At 45.4% G+C, this 19,801-nt stretch overlaps 1 protein-coding gene across 2 annotated transcripts; it reads right to left on the bottom strand.

The window, feature by feature from the left end:
• Positions 1 to 1,716: 1,716 nt before the first annotated feature.
• Positions 1,717 to 19,078, bottom strand: PPP1R14D (protein phosphatase 1 regulatory inhibitor subunit 14D). Of its 2 annotated transcripts, none has more exons than XM_019551910.1 (4): positions 17,357 to 19,078; positions 11,148 to 11,237; positions 5,514 to 5,546; positions 1,717 to 2,563 (listed from the first exon to the last, which is right to left on the bottom strand). In XM_019551910.1, exons 1-4 carry the CDS (start codon positions 17,537 to 17,539, stop codon positions 2,495 to 2,497), a joined length of 375 nt encoding a protein of 124 aa, XP_019407455.1. In that variant the 5' UTR covers positions 17,540 to 19,078; the 3' UTR covers positions 1,717 to 2,494. The 2 variants fall into 2 exon arrangements, with proteins under 2 accessions (XP_019407455.1, XP_019407454.1); XM_019551909.1 differs by having other exon boundaries at positions 11,148 to 11,243; positions 17,357 to 19,074.
• Positions 19,079 to 19,801: the final 723 nt, after the last annotated feature.

Raw genomic sequence — 19,801 nt, 5'->3', positions numbered from 1 at the left:
AGCTGTGAGCTACAAGCAAGAGGACTTGTTTGCTTAAAAAACAAAAAATCCTACGGAAGCCAGACATTACAGCTTTGAATTAATGGGTCTACTGAGAACCAGGATAAGAAATTATTTATCAGTTGATTGTAAACAAAAAGCAACTCTGGTAAATCTATTCTTATTGTCAAGGCTGAAAGAATTTCAGAGAGTGAATTGGGACATTAAATTTACTTTGCTTGCTATTTTCTACATTTAAAATCTAAGAGAAGTGTGTGCGCACACATGCATGTTCACATGTTATAACTTTTGGTAATGAGGTTTATCTTGACTGAATCTGAACTATACAAAAGATAAAAGGGGATAACTGAGCAAACAGAATGTTCCTGGCTCATGGATATAAAATCTTGGGTCATCTAGTCAGGGGTTGTCAAAGATGCAGCCTGCTGGGCATCTGGGGCTGTTGCTAGCTGCTGAAATCTGGGGTATGGAGCCCAGCTGAGAACTAGCATCTGTGAAAGAGGCAAGCTAAAGCTTATTTTTGCACCAGTGCTAGGTGTAGGTCCACATCCAGCCTTCAAGGAGCCCCACAGTCTAAATCTGTCCCAGGTGAGTTCAATAGCCCTGATCTAGTCCAACACCCTGCACAAGTAGAGATGCAGAGCTGTTGTATATTTAAATATTTGAACATTCTGTTTCCCCAAACTGCTGAAATTTACAAAATCTGTGTTCATGATAGGACTGGCCGTGTCTCATTGCTGCATTGTGGCACAGAAAGGCTAGCCCCTGGATCAAATATTAGCATGTGGGCGTACCCACAGGCAGGCGATTTAGCACTAAAAGGAAGTGTCGTTTCCACCCTTTTGACATGCTGCCTGTTGGACTCTTATCAGCACCCAAATGGTGAGGGGTTAGCTTGGTATCAGAAGTCTTTAAAGATGGATTGTGTGGCTCACTGCCTGCCAGTATGCTAGGAAGCACAGGGAGGGGGGCAAACATGAGCTATCAGACTGGCACTAACTAGGGAGAGAGAATTGAACTAATTTTAAGATCTAAGATGCATCAAGATTTCTGGTCCAGCCAAAGACTTTCCATCTGTTTTCTACTGGTAGCTGACAGACAAACTAGCCCCATCCCGCCAGGTCTTTTTTTTTTATGTTCTAGGCCCCAGCTCTTCCTTTTCCTTTACTTCCCACAGACAGGAATACAAGGATGAGCTCCTGGTCTAAATCTGCTTTCAAGCATCATGGTACATGGGACTTCCTCTCCCACAGTGACCTAAAAATTCACTTCCATGGCTGAGAGGTGACTAGAGTGGGAAGGGAGGAGGAGGTGAAAGAAGGACTAAGACTTTCCTGTTCTGTAGGATGTTGTTGAGCTCAAAATACCCTCCCCACACTTGCTGTCCATTTCCTTCCTATGCTTGGTACATCATTGTCCCTCTGACTAGAAAGGTTGAATGTGGCTTTGTTTATAGAAGTTTTTCAGTCCTAGGCCTGCTGCAGCCAGAAGCATTTGTGTAGGGAGACACAAGACTCCCATTTCTCCTCTGGGTTGATTGTCCATCCCAAGGGACAGATTCTGAGATGCCCCCTGTAGGAAGAACTTGGCCAGTCCTGGGTAGGTTTTTTTCATGCAGTTGTTCTTCCCTCTGCATTTCCTCTGGGAAAGCAGAACAAAGGACCCTCATCACAAACAGGTCTTGCTTTTCATGTCTTTTAATAATACAAAATAAGCATTTTCCAAAATGTTTTTGGGATGATGATAATAATAATATCCCAATGGTTATGACAGGAAAAACCCTTGATAAACTCCTTTGTTCCTGACAGCAGTATCTGCGGAAGTCCCATGCACCACGGAACAAAAATAAAGCCTGACTATTTTCCATTAACTTTAGTGGCTGCTGCATACATTCACTCATCTCTTAAATATTCATTAATGATAGACACACAGTGGGATTAAGAGAAAAGCTTCAATGAGCACTGAGTGAAGGATGATGAATAAAAACACTGACTGGAAATATACAGGAAGCAGCTTTCTGGCCATGTGCTGTCTTTGAGTCTGTGCAATCCACTAACAAAGACATCTTGGTTTCTGTCTCAAGTAGGCAGGGAGTAGGAGCAGTTCAGTAGAAGTGTGGATAACAGCCAATGACTTATTTTTCCTTTCAGTCACTGGATGAAATAAGCAGCCTTGATGGGCTATGATGGAGCTGTTTTAAGTACTGCTCAGCTGGAGCAGAGGTTCCTTTGAGAAGGAAATTAAAGGAGAAGCATGAAGATCATCTTGGTCTGTCCCCGAACTTCATGGCTTTTTAAATATTCACAAATTACTAAGTCAGGAGTGGGGATGGAAAGAAGTACTTCAACCCCCATGGTGCAGAAAGTATGTAAGGTGTTTCTCAGTGACACCATATTCTAGAAGAAACTAAAAATAATCTTCCCATGATTCTCTTTCCTGGGGAGATGCATGTTTCCATAGAAGCAATGGTAGAGGCTTCCCAAGATGGGTGAAATCATTTCTTTTGTGGGGAAGGGATTTTCCTGAGACCTTTCAATCGGCTCAGCAGTTCAGTAATGAAGTCCTGGAATGAGAATCAAAAGAAGGCTTTAGTGTTTATTATTTTCACCAACAACTCCATCCATTCCCTCCAACTCCATATATATCCAATACCAGAAATGAGAAAGTACAATCACCTTACAGAAGCACTCCTAAGACAGAAAGTCTCAGTAGGACAGGCACATGATCAGTGCTGTTCTAAGGCAGCTACGCTACCTCTTCTCTAGGTTTTGGGAAGAAGTGGGTGGGCAGGCTTCAAGCTGCACCTTGGATGTGGTATGGAGGTGGTGTAGATATGCCATAGGGGTCATGCCTTCTGTATCACCCTCTTTTCCCTTTCTGCATAGTAGAAGTATAAGGACTAGAATTCTGAATTGCAGACCATGTTACCCCCTGGTCTGTTTGGAGAAGGGAAGGTGAGATGTTTTGACAACTGAGCAGGGACAGGTACAGGGGGGAAGATATCCATTTCCTTTCACAAAGAATCATAGAAAATTAGGGCTGGAAGGGACCTTTGGAGGTCATCTAGTCCAATCCCCTGCCTGAGGATCATCATTTCTATACAAACCATACTATATAAATCCTCATCTAACCTATTACTAAGGCTACACAATCCTGTTTCACAACTACAACTGTAGCACCCTAACTTGCCCAAGGTAAAGCAGGGGGGACATTGGTGGTCATTGACCTGCTGCTACAAAGATTGCTAAAATCCACTTGAGAGATCCAAAGAAGAGAGCCATGCTCCCACTATAAAACCTCCAGTGTGTACCAGTCTGACCATGGAGTAAAATTCCTTCCTGAATCCAAATGTGGAGACATCTAACTCTGAGTGCAGGGGCAAGACCCTCTTGCCAAAGGCCCCTGGGTTTTGGTCCTAGCAGAAACACTGGCACACTAGTCAAAATTCCCAACCTTGGCTGCAGGTATCACCCAGTGTCTTGTCATCCCTAGCCTCTCCTCTCCACTGACTTCCTTTACAGCAGTCTCACCTCCTGTCTCTTCCTATACAGTCCACCCTTTTCTCTCAGTGGAGTCCATTTGCTGCTGCCCATTAATGACCTGAGGGTGTACCTGTCCCTGCTGGGTCTGGTGCTTCTGCATTGACTCTCCTATTACCACTACAACTTCCCACTCGCTTCTTGTTGTACTCAAGATCTAAGCTAAAAAATATATATTTTGCTTGTTTAATATGCCATGCCAATGGATAGTGAATTATAGGGCACTTCAGATTGTGACCCATGGTAACTGGCTCAGTTCTATGAGGACATGGCTGGCAGAGAATGAGGCCTAAAGACATTGGTGAATGAGTGAGAAGAAATGAGGTCAGAAGGTGAGGTGACTAGATGGATGAGCAATTGAGATAACCCCCCTCAATTTTACTGAACTGTTGAGAACTTCAAACCTGGGGCATCTGATTATCACCGTAAACAGCAGCACAAATTCCCATAACAACCTGAATCACCATAAAGAATCAGATGATCTGAACTCTCTTTCCAACAGTGTTCACTAATAAGATCACTACACTTAGGAAAGGCCAATCTAAGCATGGTAGGGTGCCAAGTCTTTTGTTTATAGCAGGCTTGACTGGGAGCCTGACTTCACAGGTAGCGAGAGCCGCGCTGACTCCATCATTGCATGTTTCAGGATAAATTCTCGGAACCATACCTTCTGCATCAGCACCTTCCCCATGTATTTGCTGTGATTCTGTCTGCTTTCTACATAGGGATTCCAGGAATGTGATTGTGAGAAACCTGTGGCTGGATATTTACACATACTTCAGTATCTAGTGTGAGCTATGTGGATGTGTTGAATTCACATGTGTGAATTTTAGATTACTTTCTGTTGAATCTGCTAATGTCAATGCACATACAGTTTTACTTTATGTTTACAATATATTCTGTGCCTGCCAGTTTGGCAGCCCTCTTTCCCACACTTGTAGCTGGAGTTATTTATTAGTGAATGCCTTGGACAAGCATAACATCTAGTCCTGAAATACTACTCTAGTCCAGGTAGCTGTTAGCAAGCTGCAGCCTTTCAGCCTGTAAACAGATTATGATAGTGAATAATATCAACTCCTTCTGGTTACCCACGCAGTCACAGTTAGCCTTGTGCTCTTGCCTATGATTTACAGATGGGACTCCAGAGCCAACCTCACTACAGCTGCTGTCTGTCAAACTGGAGTGAGCAGTATTCTAGGCAGGTTTCTGCAACTCAAATGTGCTTGATTTGATCTAGTCAAATGTCCATGTGAATCATTCACCAACCCAACTTTGTGCATGGGGAATCTTCCTTCAGCCATTTACAATGACAATGCAGGATACAATGGAAATGAATAACGATGGGACAAAATGATCAGAGGTAGTGAGGGGGGTTGTAGAGAAGTGCTAAAGAACACATGGAGGAAGGAAACTCCTGTTATGCCTGTACACTATGTAGCCAAATATAATTATGAGGTATGAACATCATATGGCCAATTTGTGACCTACTATAGTCTATTCTTCCAAAGATCATTTGAGCTTCTGGTGTCTCCTGTGCCTATAACTAGGAAACAAGACCTTAGAATTCCGTAAGAAACACACATCTGAAATCAGCCACTTAGTATTATGCATACATGGTGATATTTGCTTTTATAAAGAGATGGAATGAAGTATTAACACCCCCCCACCCCCAAAACTGAACAAATGCGATATCTCATGCTGCCAAAACCTGCAGCAACAGCCTACTTAAGGCTATGGAGCCAAGCTACATACCCACAGCACAGTATAGTGAAATTAGATACAAACATTGGGCTTGTTTAGACCACTTTTACAGTGCTTTCTATCTCTGATGGGTTTGAGAACAGTGGTAGGTTTGGAGAGTGTTTTCAGGATGGTTTCACTGTCTCTTGTCTGGGTTTGACATGGGTGGGTAGGCAGTGCTGTACTTCTCTGTGGAGATCTCAAAAGCCTCACAGAAGGTAATGCTTCACTCACCTCTGTAGGTCGGGAACACTCATGAAGAATTTCCTGAAAAGCAAAGACAAATTCATTTTAATTCTTTCAGAGTTTTACTTTTTGCACTTCCTAAGCTGGAAGAAAGGAGATGTATATAGCATGCTACAGAGTACATGGATGTTTTAGCAGTGTGATCATAGACAAAATGCAATGTCACACATGCTAGTATTAGTCTGCACTGCTTGCTGCATTATGCAGAAAATCCCAATGCCAAATCATTTACCATTTATAGCCCATTATAATACCTCTTCCACAGTGCTAGATCAGTTTAGCAGTGCCAATTTTAATTCACCAGGAAGGACCTCTGACAGACAAATATAACTGTAGACATTATATGATGTGTAGACATTCTGCTTCCAAGCATGATTTTTAGTCATGATCGTGGATCCGGATTTTCCATTTACCATGGAAAAACATGGTAAAACCTGGATTTTCTCATTTTAAGGACAAAAACCTGGATTTTCACATTTTAAGGAGAAAAATGTGGGAAAAGTGGGTTTCCCCTTGCAGGCTGGCAGAGTTCCAGCTTGCAAGGGGCTAGGGGGAGCGGGGGGAGTGGAAGGATGGTGGTTAGGCAGGGGAGGCCGTGTGTGTGCGTACGTACACATGCACATGGCCATCAGGCAGCCTGGAGAGCATCTCCCCCAGGTAAGTTGGGGGAGCAGGAATCGAGGTCCCTACAGTAAGAGTGGGAGTGAGCTGGGCAGGGCTGGGGCTCCTGCCCAGCCAGGTGGTGCATGGGGCTTGGGGCTGGAATGCATGGCCACAGGGCCTGGGCAGGGAGTGGGACTGAGCTGTGGGCAGCTCATCCAGGGAGTAGCAGGGGTGGGGGTGGGAGGTGGCACTCTGCCACTGTGCGCACTTCTGGGGGAATATGGGGGGACTGCGCACTGTGCGCACTTCTGGGGGAATACGTACCACCCAGATCTGAGTAGGGGCAGGTGCGGGCTGCCCACTGCAGGCTCGGGCTCTTTGCCCTGTTACCCTCCCTACAGGGCCTCCACACCTCAGCGGGCAGGATGCAGTGCAGCAGAGCAGAGTGGGGCTGCGCAGGGAAGCTTGTTGTAATTGCCATAAGTCCCACACTGCCATCGTGAGGTGGCAGCAGCAGGGGTGGCAGTGTGGAGTTGTGCCCCTTGCTACTGCTGGGCGGGCAGGGGGTTTCTCGCTATGGCAGCGTGGGGGACTCAGCAGCAGCAACAAGCTTCCCAGCCTTGCTTTGCTCTACTGAGCCAGGTTCTGGCCACTGGGCCATGGAGACCCCAGGAGGAGGGCATCAGGGAAGAGAGCCCAAAGCCTACAGTGAGCAGCCCACACCTACCCCACCACGGACTACGTTCTGGTTATGCTGCCCGTGGGGAGGGGGAGTCAGGCTCTGCACTCCACTCCACTGCAGGAGCCACTGCCTCCTGAAGGCAGCAGTCAGGGCTTGGACACTGCTGCGAGGAGCAGAGAGCTGCAGCCCCGGTCCCTGGCCCCATAGTCCTTACAGCTGGGGGCCCCCTGTGACAGGACTGAGGGGGCAGGGATTGAGTGAGGGGCACCATCGGGGTGGGTGGGACTATGTTTGGGGAGGGAGGGTCAATGGCATGGGGAGGGCATTGGCATATCAGAGCCGCTCAGCACCAAAAAGCAGTTGTGTAGGGGGGTCAGCCGCAGCTGGACCCCCATCCTGGTGCATGAAGGGGGCAGGGGAAGCTGTGATTTTCCATGATAAGAAACCCGGAAGCAAACACCAAAATGTATGGGTATTTAAAATTTATTTTATTACAGCGATTGAGGCACTGGTAGGCTCCCAAATTGCTTTAAAATTGTAAATATATCTGTTCAACTGATACCTATATATATAATCGTACTTCATTTTAATAATGGGAAAATGTGGATTTTGGAGGCTTTATTCAGAGAATGTTGTGGGTTTTATCAGAGAATTTGCTATTTTTAAACAGAGAAAACCAGGATCCCTGGTTGTGATATTTTCATGTGGAGAACAAGGCATGGGCCAAAACCAAGGCCCCATTGAAATCAGTATGGGTCTTCCATTAACTTCAGTATACTGTTAAGTCAGGGCTGTCCAACTGGTGGCCTGCAGGCTTGCATGAAACCCTCAGAGGGTTAGAATGCAGCCCCGAGGCTTTCACCCAACCACCACTACCCCCCTTGTTCTTGCTCCTGCTTCCTGCTTCTTCTCTTGGTGGTGGTGGAGCACTACAGTGGAACGGAGCTGGTGTGTCCAAGCTGCACATGATAGGTACATAGGTAACTGGGTTGTTTGTGTTGCGTGAAACAAAGACAGGAGTCAGGCTGCTCACGCTGCTGGTGGGCAATGTATGTGGTCAGGGATGCTGTATATACAGTGGGGGGGCCCTGCCTACATGATTGAGCTGTACACATGGGCTGGGATGGGGAAAAGGTTTGCTGGGCTGTCCATGCAATGGGCCAGAGCCCAAGGGTGACCACCTACGTATGGGCTGTCAGGTCTGCAGTCCATGCCACCTGCAATCCCTGAGGACTACAGCCCACAAGGTCCCTGGCTGCCTGGAAGCTGGACAGCTCTGCTTTAAGTCAGGATCTGTAACAGCTAAGTAATACTGTCAAGTTTTCTGATGTTCATTCTGGATAAATGCTTAAGACTTTGAAGGCTTTTCCCAGGATACTGAACTGAATCTGAAAAACAGGGCTGGAAACCTCATAAGAAATTTCAGCTGCTTCATGCATTTGCTGGAACCAGAAATACTCCAAGAACAGCTACTACGTTTTTTGTAGGGGAGGAAAAAAATACATACAGTACAACTAGGATAGGCATGTGGGAGAATGAAAACAATAGGCCTGTGCGATTTGGCAGTGATCCGATCTGGCTTCGGATCCAGTTGCTTTGGATGGCAATGACCCAATCCAGAGCTCTGGACCGGGTTTCCGCCTTGATCTGGCTGAAGCAGCTCCGCCTCGGACATCTGGCCATAGGGTATAATGGGGGAATAAATGAAATATCTATAACTGTTGTTTTTTGTCCACTTTGGATTGAACTTTCAGGTATGGTAGCCTCTGCTGAGAGCATGAAATCTGCCAAGTTTTAAGAAGATCCATGGAGGGGTTTGGGGGGAACTGTACCCCAAATTCTTGAAAACCAAACTCATGTCACGGCTGTGTGTTACACCACAGGGGGGTCAAAACAGCAGGGGTGGTAGCTCTTACTGAGGCCACAAAGCCTGCCAAGTTTCAAGAAGATCAGCGCAGGGGTTTGGGAGGGAACTTCACCTCAAGCTGCAGACAAGCAAAACTTGTGATGTGGGTGACACTGTGTGTGTTAAGGTGCAGCGGAGTGACAGCTGCAGGGATGGTGCCCCTGCTGTGGCCATGAAGCCTGCCAGCTGTCAAGGAGATCGGTGCAGGGGGGTTCTGGGGGCAGTTGGTTTTCTATATTGATTCTTACCTCTCCTTAGTCTGGTCTTGTAGGTGCTAACCGATGGCAATTAACTGGCTACATTAGCTAGGTCCTGTGTATTGAGCAGGTGAGTGAATCATGATTTATTGGTAACTGGCAACACTAGCTTAGCAGCCAGGCCTGCAGTAGTATCTCCCATGCCTCAAGACAGACATAGTCAGTCCCACAAGCACCCATGTCACAAGTTTTGCCTGTCAGCAGCTAGGGGTACAGGGCCCCAGAACCCTCCTGCACTGATTTTCTCAACAGCTGGCAGATGCTGAGGGCCACCATCCCTGCAGCTATCACCCTGCTGCGCCTTAACATACGCAGTGTCACCCATGGCACGAGTTTTGCTTGTCCACAACTTGAGGGGCAATTCCCCCCAAACCCCTACACTGATCTTCTTGAAACTTGGCAGGCTTTGTGGCCTCAGTAAGACCTACCACCCCTGCAGTTTTGAACACCCTGTGTTGTAACACGTAGACGTGACAGGAGTTTTGCTTTCAAGAATTGGGGTGCAGTTCCCCCCAAACCCCTGCACCAATCTTCTTGAAACATGGCAAGCTTCATGCTCTCTGTAGAGTCTACCAGATCTGAAAATTTCATCCAAATTGGACCAAAAAACCCCAAAGTTATAGATATTTTATTGTTTCCCCATTATACCCTATGGCTGGATCTCCAAGGCGACTCCGAAGCGCTTTTGGAAGCTCCAAACCCAGATGCGCTGCTTTGGACCCCGAAGTGTCCAAAGCTTCTCCAGATCTGAAGCTCTGTCCAAAGCCTCACACAGCCCTAGAAAACAACCGCACTGACAGGTAACAACGTTTGTCTGACCTCATAACAGGTCCAGTCCAGACTTTGGGTGAAAGGCTCAGTTCCTACTTAATGTATTTGAGCTACAGTAATTCATCCATTCTTTATGAATAATTAGGTCAATTATCCTGAACAAGAAAATTATCAATCTATATACCTAAAAAGATAAAAGGTGCATAGTCCATGTCAATAGAACATTACAGTTCCGTCTACAGGGGGTTATAGATTTTATAGACATAAGGTGCTGGAAGGGATCTTGTGAGATCATCAAGTCCAGCCCCCTCGCCATAGGCAGGAAGTCAGCTGAGATCAAGTAATCCCAGCAAGAAAAATATCCAGATGTTTTTTGAAAGAGTCCAGAGTAGGTGCTTGCACCACCCCTGGGGGGAGTCCGTTCCAGACCCTGGACACTGGCACTGTTAAAGAAATTTTTTCTTATATCTAGTCTAAATCGGCCTTCTTGGAGTTTATGGCTGTTAGACCTTGTTATCCCTTGGGGAGCTCTGGTGAACAGCTGTTTTCCCAGGTCCTGATGTACCTCTCTTATATAATTGTAGGCTGCTACCAAGTCCCCCCTGAGCCTTCTCTTTTCCAGACTGAAGAGACCCAAGTCCCTCAGCCTCTCCTTGTATGGCCTTCCGTCCAGGCATTGGATCAGACAAGTGGCTCTCTTTTGGGCTCTCTCAAGCTTTTCCACATCCCTCTTGAAGTGGGGGGCCCAAAACTGGACATAGTACTCCAACTGTGGCCTCACCAAGGCCAAGTAAAAACGGAGGATGACATCCCTGATTTTGCTTGAGATGCATCAGTAGATGCATGCCACAGTTTGGTTTGCTTTGCCACCCACAGCATCGCATTGGTGACTCATATTCATCTTGTGGTCAATCAGGACCCCCCAAGTCTCTTTCGGTCATTGTGCTAGCAAGCGTAGCGCCTTTGTAGCAGACCATGGTAGTTAGCAGTTAATCTTGAACGAATGAAAAGAGGACAAAAACTTTTTTCAAACCTATTGGGCAATATGACTGAGAGGGGTTAATTTGGGTGCAGAAAAGCCAAGTCTCTGAGTTGCTCTACACATAGTTTGATTTATCATGCTTTATTCTGATAACTGCAACTATAAATTGGGATCCACTGGTTTAACTATAATCTTTTTTTACAGTGGCAAAATTCAAATGCAGAGCAGCCCTTGATCACAGTCACGGAAGTGAAGCTGATGGTTTTGTATCATCTACATGAGCTGTTAAACTTCTATTAGTATCATTTCCAAGTAGGCTGTTACTGACCCACATTTCCATCAATGGATCAATTTTCTAGTGTAGCCGGGGCCTTAGCGCCCATGTTTACTATAGCTAGGAAGTGGAGTATCTTTATCTGACCTGGAGCTTTGACTTCTGTTCATCATTAGGGACCTCCAGAAGATCTTCAATGTCAATTTCTGGTTCAGGGATGGCTGCTTCTGCCTCCTCCTGCAGCTAGAACAGAAATACATAATAAATACTCTTCAATTTGCAACCATTCAAGTAAGTCTTAAAGGATTCCAGTTCAAGATGAACCCAGGCCCCAAAGAATGCGTCAAGAAATGACTCTTCTCAAAATGTCAGTGGTGTTTAGAACCAGAGATGTGATTCATCTCTGGCACTAATTGGAGCAATACTTATGAACATGCACAATGCCCCTTTGCATAGGTAACACCTCCCTGCTCCTACTGGCACAGCAAAGTCCTACCAGCCAATTGAACAGTCCTACCCCTAAACCTGACACTTCTGCCCAAGGAAATGTGTGCCATTGTGACAGGAACCTTCCCAAGAGATAGTGTAGTTGCAGTGGGATAGATTCATAGAAACATAGAGTTGGAAGTGACCTCAGGAGGTCTCTAGTCCAACCCCCTGCTCAAAGCAGGACCATCCCCAACTACATCATCCCAGCCAAACCTTTGTCTAGCCAAGTCTTAAAAACCTCCCAAGGATGGAAATTCTACTACCTCTCTGGATAACCTGTTTCAGTGTTTTACATTATCCTCCTGGTGAGAAAATTATTCTTAATATCTAACCTACACTTCCCTTGCAGCAACTTGAGACTGTTGCTCTTTGTTCTGTCATCTGCCACCACTGAGAACAGTCTAGCTTCATCCTCTTTTGAACCCCCCTTCAGGTAGTTGAAGGCTGCTATTAAATCTCCTCTCAGGCTTCTTTTCTCTAGACTAAATAAGCCCAGTTTCCTCAGTCTCTCCTCAACAGTGACTGGTGCCTGCTGAGTCTGGGGTGGGGCACAGCACACCACTATCCCCTCCCCCAACCCCAGAAAGAGCCCCAGACATACCTTTCTTCCAGGAGCAGAATCAGCACCTCTGCTGGGGGACTGCAGCACGCTCTTTACAGGTAGGGAGAGGGAGGGAGGGGCGGGCCACGTGGGCGAGGGAGGCAGGGCAGCGCTTCAGTTGGCCGGAGCACTCTCTGATGCTGTGGGCTCCAGTGTGCTGTGATGGGGGGCGGGGCTGGGTAGAGAAGCAGAGCATGGTCCCTGGCCGTATAATCAGGCTGGCAGGGATCCGCTCTGTGCCTGGCCCTGTCCTGACTGGTAGCGAGTTGGGGTCCATTAATAGGCCCTCCAGCACTTTCAGGAACCAATCTCAGGGGGGAGGGGCATGTGCCCCCCCCATGCCTCCCCTACCAATTGCCTGTGCCTCTCCTCATACGTCATGTGCCCCAGCCCCCTCACCATTTTTGTTGCCCTCTGCTGAATTATGGTAAGAAAATAGTCAAGGCAAGAGAACAAGCTGCCAGTGGAAGCTGTGGAATTGCTGCCAATTGCACTAATGAAGAGGAGACTATTGAGGACAATTAAAACAGTCCTTCTATGATCCAGGTAGCAGAGTTAGGCACCCAGTAGACACCCCTTTTCACTGAAGAAAAATCTAGAATCACTTCTTCATTATTAAAAAAAATTATTTTAAGACATTCTATAAGTAACATTGACTACAAACTGTTCTGTACCCTTTCAACAGGCTTTAAAATCTGCACATACTGGTTATGTCACTTCTCAATGTGTCTGGGTTCACTGTAGGAGGAAATCTGGATGCTTGGTCTAAGGATATGAATGCTGAAATGCCTGTCTGAATATGGAAGAATTTCTTATGAGGGAGAAGAGCCAGCAGAACAAGCACAAGTCAGAGGCAACTCACTCCATGAACAATGATGCTGCATTTTCTGATGTCCTTGTTCCTGTTGGGACTTTGCAATAAGGAAAGAAAGATTGACTTTATCTATAACTACAATCTGTGGACTGCAGGTTTAAAAATGCTGTATTTTCTGATTTTCTTGTTCCATCTGGGATTCTGTAATAAGGAAAGAAAGATGGACTCTAAATCTATGCCCTTGAGACAGCTACCATAGAATCACAAAAAATGAGGGTTGGTAGGGACCTCAGGAGGTCATCTAGTCCAACCTCCTGCTCAAAACAGGACCATCTCCTACTAGATCATCCCAGCCATGATGTTCATTAGGAAATATAAAAATAGAGCCTGATTAGGGAATACAGACTCAGAGATGGAAACAAAGACTTGACTTGTTGCCTTTGTGGCTCCTTAAAAACGTTCATTTGCAGGTCTGGAAGGAGGCAAGTCTCACAAAGGGAAGCATACCCTGTTGTTAGAAAAGAGTAATCAAAACCTACCCTTAGATCACCATCACCTGCTGTACAATTTCTAAATAGATATTTTAAATTTTACTAGCTTCTGTGAACAACGTAAGTTTCACTCTTAAAGGAGTAGTAATTGTCCTTGCTAGCTTTCTCAGAACTCTCTTCTGCCACTTCCTTTCAGCTTTGTGAGCCTCAACATGGTAGTGCTCTATCATCCAGATCTCCGTCATTGTGAACTCCCTCACAGCAGGACACGGTCAGCCCCACAGACAGCTTCATCTTTTGGCAGTTCCACAGGTGTAAATACCATAAGGGTCTGTACTCTTTAGGCTGGAAAGTGGAAATGGGATCCTTTTCATTGTTCCCTATCAAATGTAATTAGTCTTGTCACAAGAATACAATGACATCTTGGTTCCAGGGCCTGCTCTACACTGCGATTTCTACTGAACTAATAGAGGGACACAATTTACATGTTTTTCACAAGAGAATTGGCACACTAGCTTGGAACTGTGGGTCTTTAGCTGCAAAATATTATGGATTAAACCAAAAAAAATAAAACCACATAGGTGGGTTTTATTGTAATTTTAAAAGATAAGATGAAGCCAAAAACAGCCAGCTTGTCTTCTTCAAGTCAAGTAAAAAAAATGGTACCAAATCAGCACATCTCTGGCAAATGAAACAGAACAGAGAAAGTCCTGGGAGCAGCTTTTCCAGCAGGGCCAGCTTTGAGGGACTAAAAGACTAATGGACCACAGAGCCTTTCACTGTTATGCTGCTGGGTTACTTCCAGCTCAGACTGATAGAGTCAAAACCAAAAGGGGCTAGTGTTCAATGTCTTTTGGTCCCAGTCCAGTTCCCACATTCAACAATTTATCATCAAAATCATTATTCTTGTTGACAGCCTGAGCAGAGAAGCCAAAGGCCAACTGAACAAACCTATCACCCCTTAAAAAGTTTCATCAAATCCAAGTTCAAACACAATGAAAGGGAAACTAGCACTACTGCTGTACCTGTTGCATGTATAAAGTCTTCATTTATGGGGATGGTCAGTCTGACACATTGAATAAACACTAAATTAACATAAAAATATGTACTTTTTATTGATTCACAATTCTGCACCTTGTGACACTTCTATCAATGGGTAATCTGGGGCAGTCTGTTTAAAACTACCTAGAGACTCTATCTGCTATTGTTTGGGTAATGGAGTGTGGAATGAGCATCAATTAGTATTATTTATAAAATGAAAGAATAGATTAACCTATGCAAAGAGACTAAGACATGAAGGAACCATCTAGCACAGGGGTGCTCAATCCCTGTCTGCTGAACCAGATCCAGCTTGTGAAACCAAGTTTGCAGAGCTCCCTATGAGTCTGAAAATCTAGTGTCAGGAGAGTGGGGGCAGCATTAACTGGTGTTGTCCTACTGCCAAAGTTCTGGACCTGTGGGAGCCTTATGGGTGGACAGCATTTGCCCTGCATGCTAGATTCAATGTGTGGGGTGGGGCAGCGTGAGGTGGGATCCAGACAAATGGGGTCTGATCTGAGTTCTGACCTGGTGGATCCAACTTGTAGACCAGTCCTGCATCACTCATCCTGCCTGTGGGGCCAAAAGGTTGAGCACCATTGATCTAACCTAATACAGTAGTTTTCTGAATTTCAGGAAGATTAAAACACTACTTAATAAAAAAAATGGTAATAATAATTCAGGAAACCAGATATTCTTGCTCAAAAGTGCCAGATGTATCATAAAACAAAGTGACAACATAGTTTCTTTGTTCTATACATTTTAATTCCATTGCCACTTGTTGATGGTACAAAATACAACTGAACTGTTATCTCTTTTCAAGTATTGGGGCAGTCTGGAGACTGTACCTGGTGTTGTCTTTGTTAATGTATTATAAACTGCCTGGCACGTAGGATGGGCATAAATTTATAAAATAAAATAAGAAATGAATATATGCAAAGAGAAATTAGATTTAATGCATAAAGAATGGGGAATGAGCCCACAAGTTAATAAAGGTTCAGAAAAATGTACAAAGCAATGGAGGACCCAAAAGTTTGGATACATTTCTGAAGAGTTCACAGTGTTCATTTTGCAGCTCCTGGTACAAAAAATTATGTAACAACAGCCTTTCCAGGGGCATTGGATATCCTTTTGCAATTCTAGTTAAAATCTGAAATCACAGATGTTCAAAATGGAAGTTAACCAAACTTTTGGAGAGATCTACTAGTAAATATTTAATCAGCTTCTGGATGAAGATGGGCATCTTATTTTATACAAACTGTTAGACCCATTTCCACTTCTGCTGAAGGTAGCTGCCATGATAGATAGGATGGTCAGGAGATTTGGGCTCTACCGCTGCTTCTGCTTTTACTGAAGCCCGATACAAAATTAATTGAACCTTGTAATTTCAGTAGGTTTTTTATCAGGTCTTGTTGTGTGACCCCAGGCAAATTCCATAATGACTCCATGTCTCAGCGTCCCAAAAAGGGGAAAATCCTACGTAGGCTCTCTGTGGTGGTGCTATGTAAGTGCAAGATATTAAAGGTAGCAACATTGTCAGATTAACGTTTTAGTGTTTAGCCAGCTCTGGAATGTTTCATACAAAAGTAGTAAAAAACTCCTGGTATAAAGCGGTTAAAAAAAAAAGATTAGTATTGATACAGGCATATGTTTAGGAACTCTCAAACCTTTATTTGCTTTTGCCAACTCAAATATGGACAGCAAGAATTGCCCACATGCCCAATAACATAATTGCTGATGAAAACAGATGCATCTCGAGCAGGTCCAAAGAGATGATCGTCCCCCTCTATGTGGCACTGGTCAGGCCGCAGCTGGAGTACTGCGTTCAGTTCTGGGTGCCGCACTTCAAGAGGGATGTGGACAGCATGGAGAGGGTCCAGAGGAGGGCCACTCGTATGATCAGGGGACAGCAGGGCACGCCCTATGAGGAGAGGCTGTGGGACCTGAACCTGTTCAGCCTCCACAAGAGAAGGCTGAGGGGGGATTTAGTGGCCTGTTATAAACTAGTCAGGGGGGGTCAGCAGGCACTGGGGGGTCCCTGTTCCCCCTAGCACTGCCAGGAGTGACCAGGAATAACGATCACAAGCTGGCAGAGGGTAGATTTAGGCTTGATATCAGGAGGCGCTACTTCACGGTAAGGGGCAGCTGGGATCTGGAACCAACTTCCAAGAGAAGTGGTGCAGGCTCCTACCCTGGAGGTTTTCAAGAGGAGGCTAGATGAACACCTTGCTGGGGTCGTTTGACCCCAGTATTCTTTCCTGCCATGGCAGGGGGTTGGACTAGATGATCTACTCAGGTGCCTTCTGACCCTAGAACTATGAAACATTGGCCTGAGGAAGAAAGCTTCATGTCTATAGGGATGGAAACACAATCTGTACACACACTGGCTGAGCCCACCATTTCTCTCTTCTTTCCTCTATACAACTGTTCTCTGCTGGTAGATACAGTGTTACCCAGAGTGTGATCCACTGCAGTAGCACTAAGGGTATGTCTACCTGTTGTAACTGTAGCCTACTTAAATATACTGGAGCTACCTTTAAAGTAACTGGCTCAGGTGCTGGTAGCATTCCAGCTGCAGCAGCCTAAGCTCAGCATGGGTTAATTGCCAGAGTGTTTATCCAGTTTCTTGGGAGGGTTTTGCTGAGCTCCAGGCTGCCGGACCTATAATGCAAGTAGCAGCTGAACTGGCTACTTTAAAGGTGTCTCAGGTATGTCTACAATAGCTACAGTCATTGCAGTGATAACAAGACAAACTTAGAGAAAGCAAGTGCTAGCAATGTGGCAGTGGGATGCTCAACAAAGAATGAAGTCACCCTTGGTAGTCACTATGTACTACACTACTCCCATAAATTAAAAAAAACATGTCATGACACATCCAGTCTACGACCCCTACACTTAAGTCTAATTCACCCCAGTTCCCCACCTGGTACTGGTACAGGTCCTGCAACTGGGCATCGATCCATTCCTCCAGGTCTCGCCATCGCTGAAGGTCCTTGCGGTTGTACTTCACAGTTAGCTTGCCTAGTTTCCTGTGGGAGGATTCCTCCTCAGGCTTCTCTGGAGTCTGAAAGGTGACTCGTGGCAGCGTGCTGGACTCATTGGCCATCCTTGCCACTCCTCTTACTCCCTCTTCTTCTGTCTTCTACTCTCACAGTGAGAGCTCTCTCTCTTGTCTCCTTTTCTTCTTCACTCTGCCCTGTAAGATAATTCTGTGGTGATTGGTCAGTAGTAGTGCAAGTTGCCTGCAGTGGCTAACACAGGTAGGCAGCATCAACAGTCCCGGTGACAGAGTGAGAAAGATGAGGAGAAACTGCACAGCACAAGCAGCAGCAAGGCAGTCAAGGCAGAGTTACCGGAAAAAGATTCTGAGGTTTCACATTTGGTGGTGTGGACAAAAGCAACGGGGGAGGGAGAGAAGTTGTTGTAATAACATCTGTTGTTAAAAGGAGGCCAAGGGAACCATTGGTGAAAGTTTGTTAATATTTAATACAAGCCAGCTCAGGGGGTGGGAGAATGGAAGGAGAAGGTTTTAAATGACAGCTTTCCTACAGATGCATGTATATATGCATACTTATATACAGTTCCTCAGGACTTACCATATATAAAATATAGACTCTCTTAGTGTCAAGATGCGCTATAACTTTAGTCTAACACAATTCCTAAAGAGTTCAGCTCATGCCAAAACAGTGTATGTGCTATTTATTTATAGAAGAGAACTCAGCACTGATGAAAAGAATGATCCTGAGAGAACTACAGGAAGAATTCATTGTAATTATAGTGGTAACACCACTGTAGTTAATATGGAGACTAATTTACTAACTAAACAGCTACATTTGTAAGTGTTTTAAAATCAACATGTTTACTCTAGCTACCTTGAAAAAGGCAATATCTCCTAGAGATTCAGAGTAGGGTTAAAGATACAAAATTAAAGTCATTTCAGCAAGGGGCTCTTAAAATGCATTATCATGAAAAAATTGTGCAACAAAAATGTTATGCTTCTTATAATTTTTCCTCTCTTGCTTTCTAAACTCTTTTGAGTCACTAAGAGACATTAATGCTGGGGGGCAACATTCTTTACTGAGGAAAGTATATTGTTAGCACCTGCTTACAAAAAGGAACTAAAGATAAGAGGCAGTCTATTGCAGTGTAGTAAATATACAGTAACAGAATAACATTGCAGTTTGCCTTGCCATTGTTTTTATTAGAAGGGGGTTTAAAGGTCTGTGATATTCCTCACCATGTTACATTTTTACAGGGACATACTGCAAGAATGAATAAGGAAATGCAAAACAATAACTCTAATTACAGGTGTCAGAGAACCTGTGCCCCCTTCAGACACAGTATCCTTTTACTCGGATATGCTACACAAGCCTCCTACTGCCCTTCCTCACCCTTCCAGAGATCTGATCTTAGACTTAAACAGTGACAGATTAAAACCTTATCAATGTCATGAACTAACTGAGGCTCTACATGATAGAGAACGATCCCACAATTGCTATTTGGTAGCCTGCAAAGAAGGAGTCAGTGGACATGGCTACACATGTAATGAATGCACCTGAATTTTCTGCACAGACAATTCAGGCACATCAAACTGTGTCCCTGCACATATCTGAACATGTGCCTGTTGGGAGCAAATTTGTTCCTGGTGGGAGCAGTGCAGTCTAGGGCTGGTCCTGTCCTGCTCTGCCCTCCTGCAGCAGCCAGAGGGAACTCCAGGCTCCCCTGGGTGCTAGCTCCAAGATGGCAGCAGGCATGGGGGTTGGTCCTGATCTCCACAAGTGGGGGAGAGCTGACCCGGCTGCTGGGCAGCTGCCTCCCAGCCACATGGAGATCAGGACCTGCCTAGATCTCCACAGGGCACGAAGACTGTCCCAGCTGCTCTGCAGCTGCCTCCCAGCCAATCTTCATGTGGCTGGGAGGCAGCTGTCGAGCAGCTGGGACAGCTCTCTCTGCCCCATGGAGATCAGGATGGGTCCCGATCTCCATGTGGCTGGGAGGCAGGATCCCACCAAGCCACGACAGCTCTCCCTGCCCCCCTGTGGCCTCCTGCTGCCTAGGCTGACCAGGAACAATTGGTCCCAGACAGCATCTATACCTGAGCTTCAGCGCATTACAAGTACTAAAAATTGGTGCATTAAAGTATCTACAGGTACTAGAAAATGGTGCATTAGATTAATCTACGGCGCAGCAATTGCTGTGCATGTGTAAAGGGTGATGCTTTACTGCACATTAGATTAGTCTAATGTGCAGTAAAGCAACTTGTGTAGACACAACCAGTGTGTCTCAGTCTAGTTTTTTTTGAACTGCCACAAGCTCACAGAATAATGTGTCACTGTAATTGGCAACCTGTGACACTCTTGGCTCAGAG

Source organism: Crocodylus porosus, unplaced genomic scaffold (assembly GCF_001723895.1).
Source record: "Crocodylus porosus isolate Cpor-Errol unplaced genomic scaffold, CroPor_comp1, whole genome shotgun sequence".
NCBI lineage: Eukaryota > Metazoa > Chordata > Crocodylia > Crocodylidae > Crocodylus > Crocodylus porosus.
Note: the sequence above shows the minus strand (reverse complement) of the source record. Positions and strands in the feature narration are given on the sequence as shown.

Excerpts from the sequence above, each read along its gene's own strand:
- PPP1R14D (XM_019551909.1), bottom strand. The coding sequence starts at position 17,539 with ATGGCCAATGAGTCCAGCACGCTGCCACGAGTCACCTTTCAGACTCCA. Across the intron at positions 11,244-17,356 it reads AGGACCTGTACCAGTACCAG|CTGCAGGAGGAGGCAGAAGC; the intron begins GTGGGGAACTGG and ends TTTCTGTTCTAG. Across the intron at positions 2,564-5,513 it reads AGTGTTCCCGACCTACAGAG|GACTTCATTACTGAACTGCT; the intron begins GTGAGTGAAGCA and ends TTCTCATTCCAG.